At 38.2% G+C, this 24,195-nt stretch overlaps 2 protein-coding genes and 1 pseudogene across 2 annotated transcripts; 1 reads left to right on the forward strand and 2 right to left on the reverse strand.

The window, feature by feature from the left end:
- The first annotated feature begins 10,581 nt into the window (after positions 1-10,581).
- LOC135617782 (70 kDa peptidyl-prolyl isomerase-like) lies at positions 10,582-14,782 on the forward strand. The gene is made up of 13 exons (XM_065118396.1): positions 10,582-10,897; positions 11,032-11,118; positions 12,216-12,476; positions 12,563-12,637; positions 12,714-12,794; positions 12,891-13,085; positions 13,181-13,270; positions 13,352-13,527; positions 13,622-13,744; positions 13,844-13,990; positions 14,096-14,223; positions 14,301-14,421; positions 14,512-14,782. The coding sequence occupies exons 1-12, from the start codon at positions 10,714-10,716 to the stop codon at positions 14,401-14,403; spliced, it is 1,650 nt and encodes a 549-aa protein (XP_064974468.1). The 5' UTR covers positions 10,582-10,713; the 3' UTR covers positions 14,404-14,421; positions 14,512-14,782.
- Positions 14,783-14,954: 172 nt separating this feature from the next.
- Positions 14,955-23,899, reverse strand: LOC135617783 (peptidyl-prolyl cis-trans isomerase FKBP15-1-like). The gene is made up of 6 exons (XM_065118397.1): positions 23,759-23,899; positions 23,614-23,663; positions 21,445-21,507; positions 16,211-16,301; positions 15,395-15,499; positions 14,955-15,207 (listed from the first exon to the last, which is right to left on the reverse strand). The coding sequence occupies exons 1-6, from the start codon at positions 23,808-23,810 to the stop codon at positions 15,110-15,112; spliced, it is 459 nt and encodes a 152-aa protein (XP_064974469.1). The 5' UTR covers positions 23,811-23,899; the 3' UTR covers positions 14,955-15,109.
- LOC135617784 (uncharacterized) lies at positions 16,343-21,431 on the reverse strand (annotated as a pseudogene).
- Positions 23,900-24,195: the final 296 nt, after the last annotated feature.

Raw genomic sequence — 24,195 nt, forward strand, 5'->3', positions numbered from 1 at the left:
CAGCAGCATCTCTCCATTATTTTTTCACCTGCTAATCTTCATCATCTTATTCTATTTGCAGAGCCTCGGGATTGCTGCGGACAGTCACATGCAGGTTGGCCGTATGCCAATTCCCCATTTGGTTTCACTTGGAAGGAAGGAAGGAAGAAAAGGGTGGGCTTCCACCCATTCCTCTCTCTCTCTCTCTCTCTCCCTCTACACAAGTCCTATATTAGTACACTTATTCTCCCTAATCCTTAGTAATATCTACTCATCTCAGATCCTAAGCATTGTTAATAGTAGAAGAAGGTGGATTACTTCTTCTCTAATTCAAAAGGCAGAGATGCAAACTGGAGAATTCAGTATTTCTAAAATAGAGACTTAAAAGGCCAAATTTTAGACAGCATAAAATTAACTTAATTTGATTTATTTTTTTAAGTATCATCATACTTGAAAGAGAATAAAATTCTATTTAAGGATAAAAAATACTTATATTTTCAATATCTTTCGTTTTAGATGCTTCTGACAATAACTTTTTGATAGTTAAGTTGGTTTTATTTTTTTATTATAGATGAGAAATACACATATATATATAGTTTAAGAGCTCAAGTTTTGATTCTTAATAAAAAAATATAATTATCGATTTAATGAGAAAATTGATCGAACCGCACGTATCGATTGTCGATCGATCAAAAATAATGATTATCATAGCATTTATTTTTACTCATGAAAGGTTAAAACAATAAACGATATATGATCGACAAGTTGGTGTTCGATTAAACCCGAAAGGAAAATAAAAAGAGAGATGGCCAGAAAGTCCTCTATTCGATGGGGTGTAAACTTAAAAGAAATCAATCCGTTCCTTCCAAGTCAATCATTGCACTTATAGTCTTCAACAGTTCCCCGGAAAACTCGGTTCTTGTCCGGTTGTGATCGCTGTTACGTACTCGAAAGACTTCCCCACTCTTATTTCCCGTTAATTTCGGTGCGGTTTGGGGCTTCCGAGAACCGAACTTTGCATACAGCCAATCGAGCCATTAAATGTTGGCTGCTGTGCTGTGTCATCTCCACAGGTAGTAGCTTCCCTGCATGCCTTACTGTCTTCTTCGCAGATAGCAAGTTCATGTGATCGAATAGGAAGTGTGATGGTGTGTTGCGATGTCTCTTCCTGGAGCTGTCAAAAGGTGGAGTTAAGGGCATAGTATCAAAGCTTGGAACCTGAGGTTAACAATTAGATGAGCATGGTGAACTTTTTGTTATATATAAATAAACATATGACCACATATTTGGAAGCTATTGATTGGCTCAGTGGAGTTAAAGAGCATTTAGTTTAATTTTTGAAATAAAAAATACTGTAATTGTGATGCATAAGCTCCTAATAGAGTTGTATAAAATGTGACAAATAAATCCCTTCGGATAGAAGACAAAAGAAATTTAGTCGAGTTCAAACCAATATCTTCTTACGTATAACTCATTGTCACACGTAAAGTTCTCAACATGATGTTTGATGTAATATTTATGTATGTCTGTGTCTTTCTGTTTGTTCATGCTTTACACAACATGTAAAAGAACATTCGAAAGGCTTAACAACCCCATTTTAGTTGGGTTTGATGGTCTTCTTAGGCTTGTAAATAAATGTTGTGTCATGTGGACACTTGTGAGAGATATTTGGTTTGTAGTGGATAATTTTGACCCTTTGTTGTATAATCGTTCGGAGCTTGTAAAGTTTGTTTGTAATTTATATTGTCTATGAAGTGTTTCATGAAAGGTTTGATTGTAGATCTCGAGTGAGGCACTTTCTCTAACCCGTTTTCTCTTTTATAGGTCCTAAGGGACCATGAGAGATTTCGGGGAGGCTGACCTTTGCGGATGGATACGCGTAGGTGCCGCACGACTTAGGCAAAATCGTCTAAGTCCATAATAGATTGTATTAGAGCGGGACAAGCACTCATATAAACACTTGGCATATAAATGTGAGGGACCTAGCAGGGCTACAGTGAGGGCAGTCAACACACGCGCGACCATTTGGGGGAAAACGAGCATGAAGATATAGGAAAAGAGAGTCGCCCGGAGGAGCAGGCATATGAGATTGGCATTCAGAGGAATATCCAACCCTTCACGTAAGAGGCACCACGAGAACAAGCAAGCTTGGAAGAATGCGTAGCACACAAAGATTGGGATGACTAAGTTCGAGCTACGACTTGACGTTGATAATTACACTTGATGGTACTCAAGGCAAGTGAGGCGCTTAGTAAAGGATGAAACCATACAAGATGGAATGAGTTGCTCAGCGACCGAAAGAGTTGTGCAAAGCTCACAGAGGTGAGGGGAATTGATAACTCGAAGAATTCGGTACTCATGCAAGTGCTTGTATATGGACCATGGAATATTCATGGCCATCCCAAGGTGACTGAAACTCGGCGCCATGAAGCATTAAAACTTTCTTTTCAGTATGGGAAGGATACGTTCGTAGGAGGCTGAAGTGTGCATTAAGTTCAACATGTTGCTAGGCCTTGAGTGGTGCAACAAGGGCTGTATTGACGTGGAGTAGTAATTTAGCAAGTATGTTTGTAGAAGGCAGAACAATGCACAGTTTGTTCAGTAAATCGGAGTAGTCAAAGGGAATGGTGGTCTCTGAAATGTTCAGAGAAAAAGAAGCGAAGAGAAATGTTGCTCCAACGGTACAGATATCCAGGAGGGATAGGTCCCGGTTCTCTAGAGAGAGAATCATGTGCAACAGACCGTACATGTTCAGGAGGAGTACCTCAAAAATAACAACTCCACGAAGCTCAATGAACCGAGCGAGCAGCGAGGAGTCATCGCATGATCTCGCTTGAGAGAATGCATTGGTTGATGCATTGCCAGATCAAGTGGGAGAGCGACCCAAGGCAACATAAATAAAGGCACACTTGGAGTCGATATGAAAATCAGACTCAATGGAGGGCTGACCCGTGGAATGGTGGGCGTGAGGGCCACCGTCAACTCAATACAAAACGAGGAGCGGAGTAACTTGGGTGTAACTTAGCGAAGTACCCAAGCTGCATGAAGGGAGCCGATATAGAAGATGGAACATAAAGTAGAGGCACAAAGCTTTCCATAGATAGAAGTCAAGGATATGAACTCTTGCAGGATCATGTTGTTCAATGGGTCCTTCATTCTGATAGAGCGGACTCATCTTGCATGGTGCCAAAGATGAAGGGAGCTTCTGGGCACATGCATCTTATCTCGAAGAAACATTTGAGGGAGGAATTAAGGCGACTCAACTTGCGGAGGCGAAGTTGGGTTCAGAATGTCTTGACACGGGGTAATACGACACGGAGGCGAGTACTCTCGAAGAATATGCCACAGTGTTGCCATTCAAGTTACCATGAAGGAAGCGATGCGCAGCGAAGATTGTGCTGGTAGGGGTAGAGGCCCGGGATCCAGACAATGTCACACCATTTTCAGCGAAGTCGGTGGACTTCGAGAGCTACCAGGCAACGGACTGTCCTAGAGCGGTGCTTCATCTAGGTGTGACCCAAGAGTGGGTGGATAAAAGTCGATTGCCAAAGGAGCGAATAAAATCGAAGGTGGAAGATACCCTGTAATGTATTGGTAGAGGCCACACATGGAGGGATCACAATTCGAGTTCATCCCATAAGGATCAGAATGCAATAGAGATGTCACCAAGAGGTGACATGGTGTAGTAGATCGTAGTGGAACAGTTAGTGGCAATGCGATACACACGAATATAGTCCCGTGAGGGACTATATCATACGGAGGTATGATCAGGAGCTATTGGAAGCTCCACTTCAGTGAACAACACGACGACAAGAAGGGCTTTGGATTCAAGGAGTGAAGGTCATGGTACTGCAGAGGCGGGTCTTCCATCCGTGCATCGAATTTTGCATCGGATGAAAGCCTGGGTTATCAGCATATGGGGGTTGTGTTCTACCGAGGGAAAAGTTTGAATGCAAGTACTAGTGAGTCCCATGGGAGGGACTTGATCATGCAGAGATATGATCAAAGCAGTTGGAGAGTTGGACTGCTCCAGAACCTATATTCGCTTAAGGGAGCCTGGCAAGTCAAAGAACAAGGTCGAGTAAGCGAACGTTACTACCAAGGAAACTAAGGAGAACAGAATCGGTGCAAACCCTACAACGTGATGACAGAGGCCATGCATGAGAGTTGCAGTTTGTCTTTCCATCGACCAAAGGGAGCTACTTGGAGAACACAGAGGTGTTGAAGCAGGGGGTCGAAAGGTGCGAGGAAGTGACGACTAGTCCAGAGGAACTTAGCTACCCAAAATCAAGCATTAGTTAGAATGGAGGTGGACTGGGAGGAGTGCCGAATAGACATATCTACTGATCATAAACAAAAGGGATGCAAATGCGAGGCGATGGATAGTAGGGCCATGGGCATGGCAGCACTATGGTATTGTAGAGGCGGGACTTCCGTGAAAGTCATTGATCCCTTACTCTCATGGAGGGAGAGCACTTGGTCGTGAAACGGGCTGAGGAGGTAGAGCATGCAGAGGCAAACTCTAAGTACCAAGAAAAGGCTAAAGAGCAGAGGCTAAGGAACTTCATAAGACTAGTGTCAACGAGTTTCTCATCAAAATAGCCGAAAATGAAAGACTTTGGGTCATGCAAGAGTGCACGACCAAGGAACGAAGCAGGCAGTACGCAGTGCTGTACATTTGCTATTCAGTGGAGTAGGCGGTCGGGTTGATGGAGAAGATGGTACAATCCCAAAGGCGACCAAAACTATTAGAGACTTACTCCAAGTTGGAGTGAAAACTTCCTGTATTCCAAAGTTCGATGGCATTGAGAAGGTGAATCATAGTAGCTAACTCAATGCAAGGAGTGCAAACACTTCGAGTACTTCATAAGTATGAGCAAAGAGCAAGCGAAGGTCAATAACTAGCTCGATGCATGTAGTACAACCCTTGAGGAGGCGGGCGAAGTCAAGTAATCATTGCCTTATTAACTCTTAAGAGAATGGGCGAAACCGAGTACTCCAATTCTCTTATCCATCCAGTAGAGGAGCTCTGCACAGGTTCAAAGACCCTTTGAAGATATTATAGGACAATAGTTATCAAATCCTCACCAATGGTGATCAATGCTACTGAGAGTAGATTATCTGCTTCATTTCATAATAGAATGCCAATCAAAAGTAGAAGTGATGCGAATCTATTTGGAAGTGATAACTAAATGAAAGAAAAGTTGATAGGAAAATTTTGTGGAGGAAGGACCCAAAACTTCATAAGTTTGCGAGGCGATGCTCGTTAAAACTCTAACAAGCATCCACCCAGTTCAAGTAGCATGAGGCATTTGAGAGACTAGCGCATGGAAAGGATGGTCTTTTCCTTCATCTGGAGGATCCGTAGGAACCAACAGGGATCAACACAACTCAGCCAACCCCACACTAGAGTCAGAGTCATTGACGAGTTGAAGAAGCATGACAGATCAAAGATTCGACTACTCAAAAACAACAGCGGAGAGCGGTTGGGAGCCAAGAGACACATTGCAGTTGGAGTAAACGATTGAAGACTTAGCAAAGGTGAGGAGTTGCAGTGTTGGCAAAGGCTTCGACGAGGACGTCGAAGGAATAAGTGGGGGAGAATGTCACAGACAAAGTTCTAAATATGATGTTTGATGTAATAGTTGGGTTTGGTGGCTTTCTTAGGCTTATAAATAAATGTTGTGTCATGTTAACACTTGTGAGAGATATTCGATTTGTAGTGGACCATTTTGACCTTTTATTATGTAACAATTCAGAGCTTGTAAAGTCTGTTTGTAATTTACATTGTCTATGAAGTGTTTCCTGAAAGGTTTGCTTATGGATCTCGAGTGATGCGCTTTCTTTAACCTATTTTATCTTTTGTAAGTCGGACCATAAGAGGTTTCGGGGAGGCTAACCTTTGCAGACGGACATGCATAAGTACCGCACGACTTAGGTAAAACCAATTAAGTCCGTGACATCACATTAAAACTATAGAAATCACAACATGCGAGAGTCACGATTCCCTTTGGATCAAAACGATATTCATGTTGAGTCTATTAACTCCGTCTCGAACCAATAAACTAAAATCTATCTTAACGAAAATATATTTTTAAGAAATATATGTTTTTTTTTTTTTAAGAATGGTCAACTCTATCATTCACAGCCTCAAATTAATAGGAGAGTCATTAGCTTGCATGAGGGCGATGGGAGACAATGGAAGACAGTACCCTTCCATCATTCACAGCCGCAATGCCAACCAACTGTGAACAGGGCATTGCTAATACTAAATATATATATACATATATGGCCAGCTGCATCAGCTCGAGATCTAACAGCTACAAAGCCCTTTGGCTCTGTTAAACCTTTGCTGCTTCACCTCTTCTGGGTGTTGTAGTCAGGCTGCATAGATGCCCGTTGCTGCGCTGCAGGTGACGATGCATGCCTCCCCTGTGTCACATGCTTGGTCTGATCAATGATGGCTAGTGTAGGGATAAGAATCATCCGTATAGAGATAGACAGAGAGAGAGTTGTATCTGGTGACACAGGCAACAATGGACAAGACGGAAACATTGAAGGAGGAGCATCATTCGTTCTCTTGCTGCAGCCGGAAAGCATCACAAATCATCGGCCGACAAACTTCTCTTTCGCATTCTTCCGTCTCAGAGAAATCTCCTCCACGAGCCAAGCTTGTCTTTGGCTCTTGGCATTTCAAGCCAACTTCGTGAGGCTCCCGTAAATATAAGATCAGGATAAGATTAATATATAAAATTTTTATCTTTAAATATTAAAAAAAATTATTTGTCAACTTAAATCTTAATCTCAGACGTCGGCAAAAGATCAATCTTATCTTATCGTTGAAAGAGTAGACAGTCATATCCACTAACAACATGATCAAAGCTTATGAAATAGTATCAAATAACTTGTGTCAGCATAAAATTTATTTTTATACTATTTTTATGTAAAAAAATTTAATATTAAAATCCGAAGTCAAATAACACTGGATCAAATTTATGATGCATATATTTGATATGCGAGTACATCATCATTGAATCCGAAAGCTATAATGATATCGATCTATAAGAAAAACTAGACTCATTTTCTCCTATCTTCCGATTCTTTACCAGACTACCAAGAGCAATATATTTAGAGATAAATGAAAGATAAAAAAAAAATTTATAATCTCTCTCTTATTGAGTGGTTCACATACTAAAAGGGAGATGAGAGAAGATTTATAATTTCTCAATGATATCATGTATCCACGTATTTATATATCTATATTGAGTTCATAGGAGGTCCTATTTTTACTTTTTATAAGCGAGAGTAGAGGGTCTAGGAGAAATAATTAGGAGAGTCTCTTCCATCAAAGTGATCTCATAAAGAATCCTATCTCAATAATCATAGTTAGAATCTAATTATATTCATAATATATTTTACATAATTAGATAGAACCATATAATCTAATAGTGTTAACATGATCTAAAATAGCATAATCTTCGTTGGAAACTTCATTATATTCTCAGCTCTCCAATGCTAACCTTCGTTGAGAACTTCATCACTACATGATAGGTCGACACCATCGCCCTCAATGTGTTTAGTGTGAGTCGACCTATGATTGCATTGTATACTGAGGGGATATCAATCATCATGAATCTGGCCATCACCGTTTTGGAGCATGGCTCATCCTCAAATGTGAGATGCAAGTTTATAATCCCAAGAGGAGAGATCGAGTCATTAGTGAACCACATTAGCGAAGAAAAAATAGAAGTGAGGTTGTTAGTCCAGATTTCGAGCATTTGGAAAGAGTTAAAATAGAGGATATCAACAAAGCTACTTGTATCAATCATGACCATCTTCACTCAAACATTGATCATCTTCATGGAGATGGCTAAGACATTATCATGGTTTGGGTTGAGGTACCTCATCTCTTCTTCCCTAAAGATTATTTCTATGTTGTCTCTCATTTGTGGGTGCTTTTCAATGGTCACTTGAGAATAAGCTTTACGACCCAAGAAGTTATCTCCTCCCGAGGTAGGTCCACCAATGATGATATTCCGGGGTGTCCCTGACAAGTGAGTTCTTTAGTATATTCCTTCAAATCACGACAATCTTCCATATCATGGCCATAATCTCAATATAAGTAGTAGTACTTGAATCTCTCTCTTTGCCAACGGAATATTCATTGGTTGAGGGTCTCTTAAGAGTCCATTTTCTTTTATCTATAAAAAGACTTTAGTTCTGATCATATTCAGGGGAGTTAACTTGACCTCAAGCAAGGCAATTCGGGTCAATCACTTCTTCTTCGCTGTGGTGACCTTGGGGTCAACGAGGATTGTAGCTGATCTTATCTTGACCTTTTGTATCTTTTATTTTAGACCATTATCTTTGCTGGAATATATTGATTGACCCGTTGGAGTACTTCAAGTATTGTCATTAATGGTCTCTCTACCAATAACTAGAAAAGATGAGAGGGCTTCAGTTCCATCATGAAGGTTTGTATGACAAGTGATGGATGTACATCTTGCATGTCTCGAATCTAGTTGGTGAATGAGAGATGAAATCTAAGAGTGTCTCCTCCTCTCCTTACCTAAGTTCGATAAATATTATCGTTGATGACTTCAGACATATATTCTCAAGGAAGTGAAGCTCGAATTTCCTAACAAACTGAATAAAGGAACTAATAGAGAGCGACATAAGATAAGTGTACCATTCTTGTATCGAGCCTCTTAATATAGTTGGGAAGACAAGACATATTAGGACATCTGAAGTACCATATAATGATAGTTGGGTGCGAAAAATAATGATATGCTCTAGTGAGTCAATATTACCATCAAAGGCCTCATGGATGTCTTTAGTGAACGACGATAGACACGAGGTAGGGTTGGTCGACCCATTCTCTCTTGTCCATTTGCAGTAGTTGGATCATTAGGAAATCATTTGTCGAATCTGCCAACTAGGTTTGAGATTCAAGTGGAATAGAATAGTGGTGTGGTAGTGTGTTAAATTTTGTAGTTGGGGAACAAGGTGCTTGCTTGATCAGTGGCTCGATGAGCTTTGGGCGCTCTTAAGATATTGATATCACGTTAGGTGGGGGAACCCCGATGGGCACTAGTGTTGGTGTCGTTTGAGTTGCTGACTACGATTAAGGTGGTGGTGTTGCTTATCGATTAATTAGGGTAAGAGCAGAGCAACAGCTTACGTCATTCCTATTGGCGCTTGTACATATTGTATAAGGTTTATAAATGCTTCAGCAGGGACGAACAAGTGACTCGGGGTCGCCCTCGAGTCATTGAAGAGATGCCAATTGTATTGACATTTGTGTCGAAGTTGATGCATTCATTGTGGAAAGGGTGGCTGTTGCACCCCTGAGTGAAAGTACTGTGGGTCATGGGAAGGCCTCCTCGCTCGAGTGTTCATCGAGAGGGTTGGTAGGCAAATGTTCTCATAACATCAGGCCCTCTTTTTAGTGCCAAATTGTTAGGAGAAAAAAATATTGACGTCTTGGTTAGTCTTACATGGTCCAAAGTCATATGTGTAGAATTATCCGATGTGTCTTCGAGATGAAAACATCGAGCTCCTTATATGCAACATACACAAATATCAAAGTCGATGAGAGATTTTCCGATATAGTTCATCTGATGCTTAAGTTAGTAACCTGAGATATATGAATACGAATATGAATAGTCAAAGGAAGTCTGTGTTAAAGATGAGCCTTTATAATTTATCATAAAAAGCATGAACGAAGTTTAAGATTATCTTTTTCCTCATAAATGATAAAAAGAAAACTTATAATTATCTTTCAAAAATCGATGATCATAAGAAGAAAGCTTTTATCTTATGAAACAGAAATAAATAACTTATAAAATGACATGCCCCGAACAGAAATAAATACCTCAGCAAATTTTTCTGCCAACAACCACATGTTATATAAAAGTAGAATATATTATTGCAAATAATATATATGATCTCCAAACATTCATCTCCATCCACAGAATAAACCTGCAACAGTCATCTAAACAAATGCATTCAGTTTCCATCACAAAGTTCAGAGCCTTATACATAAGTTTCTTACAGATAACCAAAGCTGCAAGTGAAGTATCATCGAAATTCCATTTTGCGACCTATCCATCATCCATCGAGCTCCATTTTAAAGATCCTACAGCATGTGATGTATCACAAGAGGTCCAAATTGTATCGACTACCAATATATATTCGGTCATAAGGTTCCAATATTATCATGCACAACTTTGGTTGTTTTGGATATTAATAATTTGGGTGATCAAGAAACATTTAGTCTGGCTAATTTCTTTCATAAGTTTGGTTTGGATAATTCCTAATACGAACGATTAGTATTACTTTGGAGCGTAATGATTATATTATATGTAAGCAAAGATGCAATGAGTTACATTTTTAATTTTTCCTGCAATTATCTTTATCATTTATGTGCATTTTCAATTATAAGTAACTAAAAATCAACATCATGATTCATATGCTGTGAGAATTTGATGAGAAATTATGCATCAAATTTAATATTAATATATCATATTTTCCTAAAGCATCGAAGGGAAGCATATTTCAGGAGCCTTTCTTGGCCTTTAGAACTCTCTGGAACCCCTTATTGTGCTCCTTGCGGTATAATACTCCTCTCTTTCTGTCTCTGTATCTGTCTCCCTCCGCCATATCTCCGCCGTATCCGAGGCGATCGCATCAGGCCCCGTTGCCCTAATCCCTGCACGGAGCCAAGCCGCCGTCATGGACGAAGAGGACTTCGATCTTCCGGGCGGCGAGGAGGAGGCCGCGATGATGGACCCGCCCGACGATGGCCCCGCGCTCAAGGTCGGCGAGGAGAAGGAGGTCGGAAAGCAGGGGCTCAAGAAGAAGCTCGTCAAGGAGGGGTCCGGGTGGGAGACGCCCGAGGTGGGAGATGAAGTCGAAGGTATTCCGACGAGAAATCTCGGACGTCGTTGCGTTCTTTGGGACATTTTGTTTGGTTCGGATGAGGTTGTGTGGTGGCTTTACTGTCTATTTCTGAGAAGGAAAAATCTGACCTTTCGAGGGTTTGGATCGCAGTGCACTACACTGGGACTCTGCTCGACGGGACCAAGTTCGATTCGAGCCGTGATCGGGGGACGGCGTTCAAATTCAAGCTCGGCCAAGGTGGGTTTTCAGCTCCACAGATTTGTGTCTTCGTCAGGTTTCCCTTTATCAGGAAGGAATATGGATTTGGTTTCCTGAATAGGTTATGTCTTAAATGTGACCCTTCTTCTTCAAGGCTAGTACTTTCCATTATTAGTATTATGTAATGCTCATCAAAGTATTAATGTCAGCAGATATGCCTGCTACATGAAGGCATCAATATTACCAGAAGAGTAACTATGAGTTGTTCAAGAGTTTCTATTCTTGCATCTTCAATGTGCTTCCAGCCAAGGCTGGATGTCCAGCATATGTCATTAAAACTTTGCTCAAGTTTGAAACTGTAAGAAGCAAGAATCATCAAGGTAACTAAGCCTTGTTTAAGTTGTAAGAAGGTGTTTGTGTAGCTATCTAATGATCACTTGTTTTATGGATTATGTTTGAGACAAGTAATACAGTAAATAATAGTGGTGCTATTGGACCATGGATGCCTTCTACTTGAAATGTAGTGCTGGTCAAAGGTTCTCAAGTATTATCGATCTGGGAACTAACAAAAATTTGTGGCGCCAAAGAGTATGCTTAGCGGCGCATAGTATTATCTTTCTATGATTTTCTTTTTCTAATCGTGTTAAGTTGTATTTCTCATCATCAAGAGGGAGAGCTTGTACACCACAGTGTGACCTAAGTGAACAGGGTTTGAGTCATAAAAACAATCTCTTCTCTTATTGAGGTAAGACCTCTTACATCGAACCTTTTATTGGTAGGAGTCTCATCTAATGGACTGTTTTTTTTCCTATAATTTAGTAACATAATGATGGGTTGAGCAGACTATGATTCGATTAGGGGCAAGTTTCATGCTCTTTTTTCTATTCAAGTTGTTTTGCAATTTTCTTACTCTTAAATCCAAATATTTTTTGCTTTCTAATTATGTAAACAAGTATTTGTAGAAAGTTCTTACTTTCCACAAGTTATCTCAGCTGATATGTACTAAATTTACTATATCAGAAGTGCTAGAGTTATTTATGTATGACTGAAATCATATCCCAAACTGTCAACAAATCGATGCTTTATTTTCTGATTAGCATATTTGTTCTTTTCCTCTTATTTTATGGTTCTTCCAGGACAAGTCATAAAGGGATGGGATCAAGGTATTAAAACTATGAAGAAGGGTGAAAATGCCATCTTCACCATACCTCCAGAGCTGGCTTATGGTCAATCTGGTTCTCCTCCCACTATCCCACCCAATGCCACTCTCCAATTTGATGTGGAGTTACTGTCATGGTGTAGTGTGAAGGACATATGCAAAGACGGAGGCATATTTAAGAAGATCCTGAAGGAAGGGGAGAAGTGGGAGAACCCAAAAGATCTCGATGAAGTTCTTGGTACATTCTCTTTTCCTTGAATTTTGCTTTTATATTCATATGTCCTCTTTGGAATCAAGAAGTGTCAACATTCTCCATCTCATCAGTGACATACGAAGCCCGGCTTGAGGATGGAACTGTGATCTCAAAATCAGAGGGAGTAGAGTTTACTGTTAAAAATGGTTAGTGTAACTCTACAAGTTGTGTTGCTGGAATGTTGATCTTGTTTAACTAGCCAAAATATCCTTCCGGGATCAGGTTTCTTCTGTCCTGCATTGGCTAAAGCTGTGAAAACCATGAAGAAGGCTGAAAGGGTGCTCCTTACTGTGAAACCACAATGTAAGGTTACATTGGACTAGTTTTGTAATTTATCCATGGCTCCATTGTAATACATTGCAATGTGTAACTTATGTTCGATGTCCTTTTTGAGGATAGATGCATTTGGCGGAAAAGGTAGACCGGCTTCTGGTGATGAGGGTGCTGTGCCACCAAATGCCACTTTCTGTATTGAGCTTGAATTAATATCATGGAAGACTGTTACCGAGATAGGGGATGACAGAAAGATCATTAAGAAGACTCTCAAGGAAGGAGAAGGTTACCAAAAGCCAAATGAAGGAGCGGTTGTGACAGGTAGTGATCCAGAAGTCATATCATACATGTTTTACATAACTGTCGTAGCACCCTGTTGGTTGATATCTTTTATAGTTTTATTTTGATATATGCAGTGAAGTTGATTGGTAAGCTACAAGATGGGACAGTCTTTGTGAAGAAGGGTCATGATGAGCAGGAGCCATTTGAGTTCAAGACCGATGAAGGTCTAATTGCTCTTATTTCATATTTTTGTTGCTTGCATCCAGCTGTGTAAAGGTAGGAATGACTCATGATTTTTGTGACAGAACAAGTCATCGAGGGTCTTGACCGAGCAGTGATGAGTATGAAGAAAGGAGAGATTGCTTTGGTAACTATTCCACCAGAATATGCATTCTCATTCACCGAGTCGAAGCAGGAACTTGCTGTGGTTCCTGCCAACTCCACTGTCATATATGAAGTTGAGCTTGTATCATTTATTAAGGTGGGCAGCCCCTCTCACCCTCTCATATTTGATTGTCGCAGTCTAGTTTTGGATAGTAGACTAATGAGCCTCATTTACCACATTTCTCCTACAGGAGAAAGAATCATGGGACATGAACACCGCAGAGAAGATTGAAGCTGCTGGTAAGAAAAAAGAAGAGGGAAATGCATTGTTTAAATTGGGCAAATATGCTAGAGCTTCCAAGAGATACGAAAAGGTTATTTATTATACATATTCCACTTGTTTTGATATGTCCCTTCGTTTCATGTAATAATTCAGGTGTTTGTGGCTTACTTTTTTACTTCCCCGTGTTCAGGGTGCCAAGTTCATCGAGTATGATAACTCATTTAGTGAAGAGGAAAAGAAGCAATCCAGGGCATTAAAAGCCATATGCAATCTCAATAATGCAGCCTGCAAATTGAAGTTCAAAGACTACAAAGAGGCAGAGAAGCTTTGCTCCAAGGTATCGGTCAATCCCTTGGCTTATTTAATGTGCTATTTGGACCAATGTAGACTAGTTTCATAATTTATACAGTACACTAAGAACAGAGAGGGGTTGTCAAACTAGGTCCTGGAGGTTGACAGCAGAAATGTAAAGGCCCTGTATAGGAGAGCCCAAGCTTATATTCAGCTTGCTGATTTGGATCTTGCAGAGTTGGACATCAAGAAAGCACTTGAAATTGATCCGGACAACAGGTATGTTAAGGCAGACATATGGATCATTATAGATGGCACTACTGTTAGCTTGCTCACTCGTGGTTGTGTTGTTATAGGGATGTGAAATTGGAATATAAAAGTTTGAAGGAGAAGATGAGGGAATACAACAAGAAAGATGCCAAGTTTTATGGCAACATATTTGCCAAAATGAGCAAATGAGAGCTGACCGAAGCCACTGTAAGACCTCGAAACTTAGAAAGTTAAATACGCCGGTAGTTGGCGCAAATTGACATGGATCAGACTCGTTATTTGATGGAAATTTTGCAGAAAACTGGAGCTAGGCAGTACCTGAGCGGGCAATGGACAGAAGGAGCCTACGAGAGGTTGATGAGATTCGAGATGAATAGCTCTTTCCTTGGTCTTCTTTTGTTAATCGTGGCATCTTTGGAGTCGGTTTGCATGGGGATGGTAGGTAGTTAATGTGATCCACCTATTATGCAGAGGTTGGTGACATATTAAAGGTCTAAAACGAAAACTATTAGTCGTGTTGGTGTGTCTCAGTATCCCACGCACCTAAAATTAAATCTATTTGGTCCAACCGCTGAAGCTGTCACACCATTCATTTCCTTGTATAGCGCTCCTCCGAGGCTGATGGTTATTGGATCGCAGGTAATTCTGGCATGCCACTCCCATGGCAAAGTATGTATGGACAGCGAACGGCTCTCTGCATCGTGTGCTGAAGGAATTCAGTATGAAGAATAACACAGCACTAGAGTGAAAAATTAATGAGACTAAGTCACCGATCAACTTGCCAACGATTCGAAGGCGCGCTACAAAATGTCCTAATCCACCAAAAAGGTTAATGGTTATTGAAATGATGCATCGACTGCTAGATTATAGTGATACTTTATAGTCTCTCGAGAAATCAGAGCTCGCTCTCGTCAACCGTGGATTTTCCAGCGTCAGATGACGACTTCCCATTGACGGCCACAAGCTCCGTGTCGAAGATAAGGGTCGCTCCGCCTGCCAGTTATTAGAACCATATCAGACAATATAGCAAAGGCCAATTCATATATGTGGTCGTCGTAAACAGCAGTGTCACGCATGATAATAAACTTTACAAGGCAACAGGTGGTCCTTCGACAACACCCAGGGAAAAGAAAATTGCATGACAAAAGAAAAACAAAAAAAGTTAAACCCGATGCGTTACCTGGGATCTTTGGTGGGGATCCTTGGGCACCATAACCAAGTTTTGCAGGAATTTTTAGCTTTCGCTTTTCACCAACACACATGCCCAGAAGGCCCTGGTCCCAACCTGCACAATCATTTTTTTCAGTGGTAAACCATGCCACCTTTCGAACAAGATGATTCCGCTTATATAAAATATTTATATAAAAGAAAACATAAAGGGAGTCAATTTTGAGAACCAATAGATTTAATCAATTGTTTCTGATTCTGGTTCTATGAAAAAAAAAACATAAATTGGATAATAATCTCCCTCATAATCAGATTATTAAAATCAAGGATCAAGAAAAAATCCACTTTTTGAAACTTCTAGTACAAACTTATGCAGGATTGCAATGGACACTTACAAATCAAAAGTTTAGCATACAAACCATGGTCGAGATCCAAACCATACAGTGATCAGGTTTCCAAATGCATCACAAATCACAAAAATTGGAGTTCAATGTGAAGAGTTTTATGTAAAAGCTATTCTAATTCATGTTACCAGTAGAATCTGCTCAGAGAAGTAAGAAAATTGGGCACTCGTGCTTCACCAATATTATGAAGCTGCTAAGGTAAATAATCAAACTTCAAAAATAGTAGGACGATTGCATGCAGAACCAACATAAAGCAGTCACGATAAGAAGTGCAGAATAATGTTTGCTCCCTCTTCTGTCATAAGTGACACATGTTAGTGTCACTACTTTGAAGTAACATGCTTAAAAAGAACACATTTAAAAATAATTGAATCACCTCTTTCAAAAGGGTATAAGGGGTCAGTTAATCAGAGAAAGGGCAATACCTTTGATCACCTGACCACTGCCTAGCTCAAACTCAATGGGGTCACCTCTTTCAAAGCTTGAATCAAATACTTCACCATTAGTAAGTGAACCCTGCAACACATGTCAAGAGTAGTAAATTAGAGAAAAGGTACTAAAAAGTAAATCACACAAAAAATAAAATAGGTAGAACACTCTAGTTCTATATAAAAGATGAATAAACACCAATGATTTCAAAAACGCTAGGTGTCAAAAAAGATCTAAAGTATATATAATATAATATATATAATATATTTGATATATATTATTATATAAAATAACAAAAAAAATAATATAATTGATATATATTATTATATAAATAAAAATACAACCATAAATTAAAAAAGATCTAAAGTATTAAATCACATTATCTATCTTCTAATAATAAAAATGTTAAAGATTCAAAACAATAAAGTTTTACATCAAGTTCTATCATCATCATAATCAAAATTGTCATTCTCAAACATATCATCATCTCTCTTCCTCTCATCCATCTTCATTAAAAAAAGATTTCCTCTTCGACAATGGCAGGAGATGAACTTGAGACTTTTGTACTCATTTTTGTCTTCGTCATCTATCTTGTATATGTATGTAATTCTCCAACACTTGAGACTTTTGCCACATCTCCCTATTTTAAGCTGTCATCTTCAAGTACAAGCTTATCTTCGACATCTTGTAAGTTCACACTCATTTCCCTCACCAACCACTTATTTGAATCGTCAATATCTTGTAATGAGATTGGATCAATGTTCTTTTGCAAATCATGACGAGCCTTCAATACTTGATTATTCTTTATATAAACCAGATCATGTAATCGTTGATGCTCTAATTGATTTTGTTCTCTTTGTGTGAATCTGTTATGTCATATAATTTAAAAATATACTAATACATCTATCTGAAAAATAATAAATTAATTAAAACAAAAATATTATGTGAACCTTACATGCTTAAAGACACTCTAGTTTCGCTCACAACCCACAGACTACAAGTCAAACTAAAAATTTTGATAGCCAATTACTACAAGTTCGGGGTAGAATTTCCAAATAAACTCCACCATTCGGTTGTAAAATTTACTTTATTATTAACAATAACATAATATACATGAAATTAATTATATAAATTTATAAATATCTGGGGATGTAGTTGTTGTAGATCGAACTGCCATTAGAATTCCAAAAAACCATCGACATTCTTATACAAAGATAATTCACATGTAAATACGTAATCTTATCGTGCATCTCAAGACTTGAAACTAATCTTGCAATGCACTTATATAACTTATTTACAACTTCTGCATCAAACTAATATACTACCGTATATAATGGACGATAAAGTTGACAATTCTATCTTTCATCAATGATTGTAAATATTTTCTTATTCTTGTCTTCATTTCTATCAAACAACTTTTGAATCATCTCCTGTGCTCTTTCTATAGTTTCATAAATGTATTTTATTGCAGACTTATTTCAATATTTGCCAACCAAAGGACTCGAACAAAAAGGTCTATTACATTTAATGTATAAACTATAAGATTCGAAAAAGATGATATTAAGATAATATCACCAGCCCTCTTTCCTTTCACTTCTTTTGTCCATTTGCTTGTTACCAATTTCTACGAGGTAAGCATGTTTTTCATGTTATGTTTTTAACGATGCACGCTCTGTAATGTCAAGAAAGAAATAGCAAATCAAGTGACACCATATCTCACCAATTCCTTATTGTATGTGAATTCTTTTATTATATTTAAAGCTCCAATATGATTATAGAGAAATCTAACAACAAATATTATCCTTTCTCAAGTCTTCTAGATATCAGAAATCTTTCTAATATCCTTCAACATTAAATCAATGCAATGTGTCGCACATGGAGTCCAATATAAGTGTTATCTTTTTGCTTCAAGTAATTTACCTAAAACATAGGATAAAACTTAGGAGTCACATAATTCTTCCATTCAAATTAAAGACAAAATAACTAAAAGATTAAAAAATTCAAAAGATAAATCTTACCAACTAACATATAATTGCTTCCATTGTCGATTATAACTTGGACGACATTTTATTCACCAATTTCTTCCATAAACTTATCAAGTAACTCATGTGACCATGAAATTAATTATACTCCTATGTCTCTTGTCGATCCAAGCATCTGACATAATAGAGCAACCATGCTTTACCCATGATTCTTTGTGACCCTTTAATAAGTCATTTGTATAATCGAACTCTTTTTTCAATAATAACTTGAAGGTTTTAACCCCCACCATATCTTCCAATAACTTCAATCATCTCTTTAGAACTGTCTAAACGACAAATACTAAGAGAAAGGCCAACCTGATAGAAGAAGCAAGCAATGTACTGAATTGATCTTCCCTTTGTTTCTTTGTCACAAGCATCACTTATATTTATTTGTCTTAATTTTGCTCTTGCTTGCCCTTGTTACTTCTGTGATCCTTAATACATATATAAGTCCATCGATCTCCTTTTAACCTTCTTAACAATCATGGCTTCTTTTCCTTTTGTCGTAGACTCTTTTCCCACTTGGATTAACACTTTCCAAATAATTTTCTTCTTCATCATCTATAATATGTTCAACATTATCTTTAAATAAAATCTCATAAGATTCATTCTTTTGTATCTTTTTTTTAGTCATATAAATCAGCAACTCTTCTTTTACATCAAGTGGACATTTCTTGCATGCATTCTTGAAGTTCCCTACTCGATATTACTTTGCACAAAAAATACCATCTTTAGGATCCTTTAGATAATTGTATTTCCAAGAAGGATCCTTTCTTGAATTTTTTATGAATTTTTTGAATTGCATTATACACTTGTCATTAATCTTGAAACAATAATAACAATTTTAAATAAATAGAGATTAGCAATGTTAAAATTTATATAAAGACTATTATATGATAACAGTAGTTATCTATTGTTAATAGTAGATTATCTATTATTAACAATGGTTAAAGGGGGAGAAAAGAATGATCTATTATTAACAATAATTAAAGGGGGAGAAAAGAGTCACCGACAGTGGAAAGTGAGGAAGGAGAGAGCAACGATGATGGAGGAACTTCCGAACAACGATGACAGCAACAAAGGAAGCTGTAGACGACAACAACAATGGCGGAGCAAGCTTCGGAGGACAACAGCAATGGAGGAAGCTTCGAACAACAACAACGACAACGGAGGAAGCTACGAAAGATAGTGACGGAAGCTGCAGATGGCAGCATCGTGGGCAGAGGAAGCTTCAAAGGTGTACATTGGTAGCGAAGGAAGCTACGGTGCTCTCCCTTGACAGTGGAAGGAGATGCACACGGAAGCAGTAGCGACAAAGAGAACTACACATGAAAGCTAGGTTGTCGGACCTGCCCGTCAACTATAGAGGAAGCGTCAACAACGGACATAGTAGCTACTCTCGAGGTCACGCGGGGGGGTGGGTTTTGCAAGTATGGTAATAGTATGTAGCTTAGTTGGTTCAATCAAACCAACAAGCTACTATTCAACCAAACCAGGCTTAATAGTCTAGTTTGATTACTTCGTTTGAACCGGGTGCTCGCTTGAGGCGCCTGACACGTGGGTTTAGGCAAGCACTCAAGAGACGCTTCACTAAAGCGCGTCGCTTGGTTGAGGCCTCAAGCGCTTGGGCCTCACCTCGCCTCACCTGAGCGCTTAGGCAAGTGCCTAGGCACCTATTTAAACCCCCAAGAAACACAACCTATCGTGTGTCACCTACTACTGGAACATAAGTTGGACAGACAAGATAAAAGCTTGAAATTTCATCAATATGTCTACTGGCTTTAAAATAAAAGATCAACCTGAATTTAGTCAACAAAAAAACCTATAAAATCTTGAGATATATTAGAGTATAACATTAGATCACACCAAGTGAGAAATCTAATAGGTTATTAATATATGCAACATTGGCTTCAAAATATCTAGTCCAAATAAGGGAAACAATTTGCGAGAGGCGTCTTGCTTTATCCGGGCAAGTGCCTAGGTAAGCATCAGGTAATAAGGGGCCTTGCCTTTATAGTGCCTAGTGCTCTTGAAAACGTTAATCGGATATCAAATCTACAATTCAAAGCTACCATATTCCAAGAGAAATATAAAATTCAAAGAGTGAAAGAGTACAAGAAAGCTGAGAGTTGATGGATGCAAAACAAGTCATTAAGATGCAATGCAAAGTAAAAAATTGATTGGTTTTCTATTAGTTGTGTTAGTGACGATTGGGACTCATTGTATGCTAAAGAACTCTTCAGATGCGAGAAAGGTTGAGTTTGGTCATTTGTATCACTTGTTTATGCAGCTGAATGGCATACACAGCTAGTATTAGTTGTGTTAGTGCCAATTTGAATTAGTTAATATGCTGAAGTGCTTCTTTGGTGTTGAGTTTGGTTATTTGTATGACTTGTTTATGGTACTCAACGACATACATAACTATTAGATGGTAATATTAGTTAAGTCTTTCGAGTTAGCTATGTTTTTGAGTTGTCTTTAGTGACTGGTTAATGAAAAGGAAAGGATTAAAGTTTATTCCAAGATTATGATCAGGGACAACTGACCAAATGCAACTATCTCATTTTGTGTTGTTTTCCTATTAATTTTCATGATCTATGTGTATTTGATAGTAACTGTATATAGTTTGTATCAATTGGTATCACAGCAAGTTATGTCTTTTGAGTCAATAATGTCTTTGAATTGTATTTATGGCTGGTGAATGAATAAGAGAGGATCAAAGTTTGATTATCTACAAATGTGCGCAAGGAGATACATGGAACCCACTGAACCATCTTTCTTAATTTCTCTTGTTTACCATGTTATTCCTTTGCTCTCATATATCGTGGAAGAAATACCATGAAGTTTGTATCAAAGATCTGGAGTCCTACACTAGCCATTGGATTAAGATCAAATAACTAGTTATAACTTGTCTATAAAGGCTATGAAGTTAAAAATAATTATTGTAATATATACAAAAGACAGTACTACTCATTTTAGTGTTATATTAATAAGCTAGCATTGACTGACTTCTTTGCCTACCCAGAAAATCTACATGGTTCTATACCTCCAGAACAATACTAAAACCAACTTCCAAATACTTGCACATCCACAAGTTGGAGGTGAGAAGAGAAAAGAGAACAAAATACAAGGAAGGGGACATATCAAACAAATGTTACATTCTTTTGTCAGTAAACAATAAGAACTTCAATACAATTAGAACTTACACGATAGTGAACCTTAATTTTGTCACCTTTGTGAGCTTGAATGGTGCAGGACTCTGGCTTGTACTGTAAAAAAAAATTCAAGACAAACAGACAAAACAGGTTATTTTAGATACAATAAAATGCAAAGCATCTTAAAATCTTCATGTGATTCTGTCTCCTTCATGGACTAAAATAAACTGGATTATAATTTCTACCAGAATGATTTTTTAAGAACTAATAATACTAAGAGAAGCATGAAAGAGATCAAAGTTTCAAATACATAGCATGTAGCGAGAAGCATACATGGCTGACAATCATATGAAAAGCATATGTGCATAATATAAAAAAGTTTGTTTCCTAGTTTAAATTCCATAATTCAAGGTTTGATATTTTACATAACTAAACTTAGAGCTTGTGATGTAGCAAAAAAGTTGAGAATGATCAAACAAGACCTGACCAAAAATGACCTCTTCTTCAGTAGCTCCTTACCTTTTAGTACCCTATGAAAGAATGAACATCAACTAGATAAATTTTTCCATTAATTTTATAATCAACAAATCCTTCCAAGGTTATTGAATAGTGTAATATAAGTGAATTATAGGGTCAATTTGAATTCCAAATTTTTGGTTGATGTTGGACTGAATTTGACCCTAGCTATAAATTCAATTTTAGATCATTTTCTTGGGGCTTTTTTCCCATTTTTAGAGAATTTCTGTATAAATACTTGTTATTTTTTGGGTCAGATGTCTTCTAGTCTTATGTGGATTATTATTTGGATGACACCTTTGAGTCCAAAATAAGATGGGATTTAACTGAAATCTGGGGTCATTTTCCTTTTATCATAATGGTTGATAAATTATGCTCATAGATAGAGGTCATGATAATATATGGATTGTGCATTGTTGAAACAGAATTAACCGTGAAGTTGGGCTTCTTTTAGCCTGCCAATTGTTATCATGCCTACAACCTGCATAAGCATAAAGAAGCACAATTTCCCATAGCACAGTCCTACTGATGTCAACCCTGATTCAGTGATTAAAAAAAAAATTCATCTTGGCCCTTAGGAATTCATGTTATAAAATTATGTAGCCCTTTGACCAAATTACTAACTTTGCAAAGGCATTTTTCACTTGCTTAAAAGCTTCCCACATAGAACAAAAGAAGTCAACCTCCCAAATGATTGCAGCCTTCCAACTTGTTGTTGTTCATGGGGAAAGAAAGAAACAAACAAGAAAGAAAGGAAAGTAAAGATGTCACAACTCGACTTGATGGGATAGCTGACCTATCAACTTCATTGAACCCAAATCACTGATCAAAATGCTTAAGCTGAAGTTGATAGTAGTACATTCATTAGTCCTTTATAAGTCAATCTTAGTCTTGCCCACTTCCGATGTGAGACTAATCGAAGTGTTACAAACTCTCTCACTTAAGAGCTTGACATTATTGTCAAGACCTAACATAGCCCAGATCAAACCCTGATATGATATATGTGAGGCGCAGCCTCGTGATACTCCACACCGTGACGAATCCTCTAACTCCAACAATGTGACCCTTTTCTACTCGAGTTCCCTCATCATACATCAATGCTAGGTCGGCTCTAATACCAAAAAATCATGACTCGACCACTAACTAAAATGTTTAAGCTGACGTTGATGGTAGTCTACCCATTAGACTAATCGAGGTGTTACAAAAGATCCTAGTAATACGTGACTCTCTCCAACTAGAAAGGGTTCACGGTTCACTTCTCACTTGACTAGAAGCTTACTCAAGCCCATCCGACTGAGAGTAATCCAATTTTAAAGGAAGTTTACTCAAGCCCATACCCGAAGGTGATGACACTTTCTTTGGCTTTTTAATATGGAAAAGAAAAACCAACGGCATCATGTTATCAATAGCATCTCTATTCTTGTTAGCGAAGATTAGTTTGTGGCGTTAACTAGGTGTCAGACTACATTATCTAAACCCCAATGCCCTGTAATGCATCTAAGCCCATTTTAACTTTGCTTTCCGTAAGTACACCAAAAAGGACCCGTCCATCAACATCTCAACTTACCCTAGGTTACCTTCAATTTGTTCGAAGCACAATAATTTCTTCCGTCCTAGTCACCATCCAAGAAGAATAACGGATCACAGCCGAGATCTAGACAAACAACAACAAGATTCCAGGAAGAAATCAAATGGAACAAGTACCTTGACCCCGATCTGTAGTTCCGTCACATCGCCAGATTTCTTCGCAGAAACTTCGCACAGAAAAGATAAAATGAGGGACAAAAATTAGGGCTCGCACAAACCTTGTCGGGGATCGGGAGTTAAGCTGACAGTAGAAAAGATATACCCAATAGGATCAAAGCAGCGGCGAATAAGACAGAGATGTGAAGCCTCGCCATTGCGCCTCTCTCTCTCTTTCTCTCTCTCTCTCTCTGGATCTGCGTAGCGTCGAGCTCGCAGATCGGGCTTTATAGAGAAGGAGGCCTGATATGATACATCCGCGGAACACGATAAGGGTTCTTTAATGCGTAGTTGTTAACTAATAATTTAATGCATATTATTTAACTTTCATGAGTATTAACCATAATTATTATGAAAATATTCAAAAAATAATTATGAGATCATACAAAATTTAGATTGGGGAAGTAGAAGCAGAAAACCAGTCGAAGTAGAAAATAAAAGTCAATTTCATCAAAAATTAATTATCTCCTAATCATTTTGTGACTCGTAACTCGTTACCAAATGATCCCAAACTGTACTAACGTATCATATATAATAGATTGA

Source organism: Musa acuminata, chromosome BXJ2-7 (assembly GCF_036884655.1).
Source record: "Musa acuminata AAA Group cultivar baxijiao chromosome BXJ2-7, Cavendish_Baxijiao_AAA, whole genome shotgun sequence".
NCBI classification, from domain to species: Eukaryota; Viridiplantae; Streptophyta; class Magnoliopsida; order Zingiberales; family Musaceae; genus Musa; species Musa acuminata.

What these genes read in the sequence shown, in the direction of transcription:
- LOC135617782 (XM_065118396.1), top strand. Translation starts at nt 10,714, where the DNA reads ATGGACGAAGAGGACTTCGATCTTCCGGGCGGCGAGGAGGAGGCCGCG. An exon ending in CCTTACTGTGAAACCACAAT is followed by an intron (nt 12,795 to 12,890) that starts GTAAGGTTACAT and finishes TTTTGAGGATAG; the next exon opens with ATGCATTTGGCGGAAAAGGT. An exon ending in TGAAGGAGCGGTTGTGACAG is followed by an intron (nt 13,086 to 13,180) that starts GTAGTGATCCAG and finishes TGATATATGCAG; the next exon opens with TGAAGTTGATTGGTAAGCTA.
- LOC135617783 (XM_065118397.1), bottom strand. Translation starts at nt 23,810, where the DNA reads ATGGCGAGGCTTCACATCTCTGTCTTATTCGCCGCTGCTTTGATCCTA. An exon ending in CGCTGCTTTGATCCTATTGG is followed by an intron (nt 23,664 to 23,758) that starts GTATATCTTTTC and finishes TTCTGTGCGAAG; the next exon opens with TTTCTGCGAAGAAATCTGGC. An exon ending in CAGTGGTCAGGTGATCAAAG is followed by an intron (nt 15,500 to 16,210) that starts GTATTGCCCTTT and finishes ATGATTGTGCAG; the next exon opens with GTTGGGACCAGGGCCTTCTG.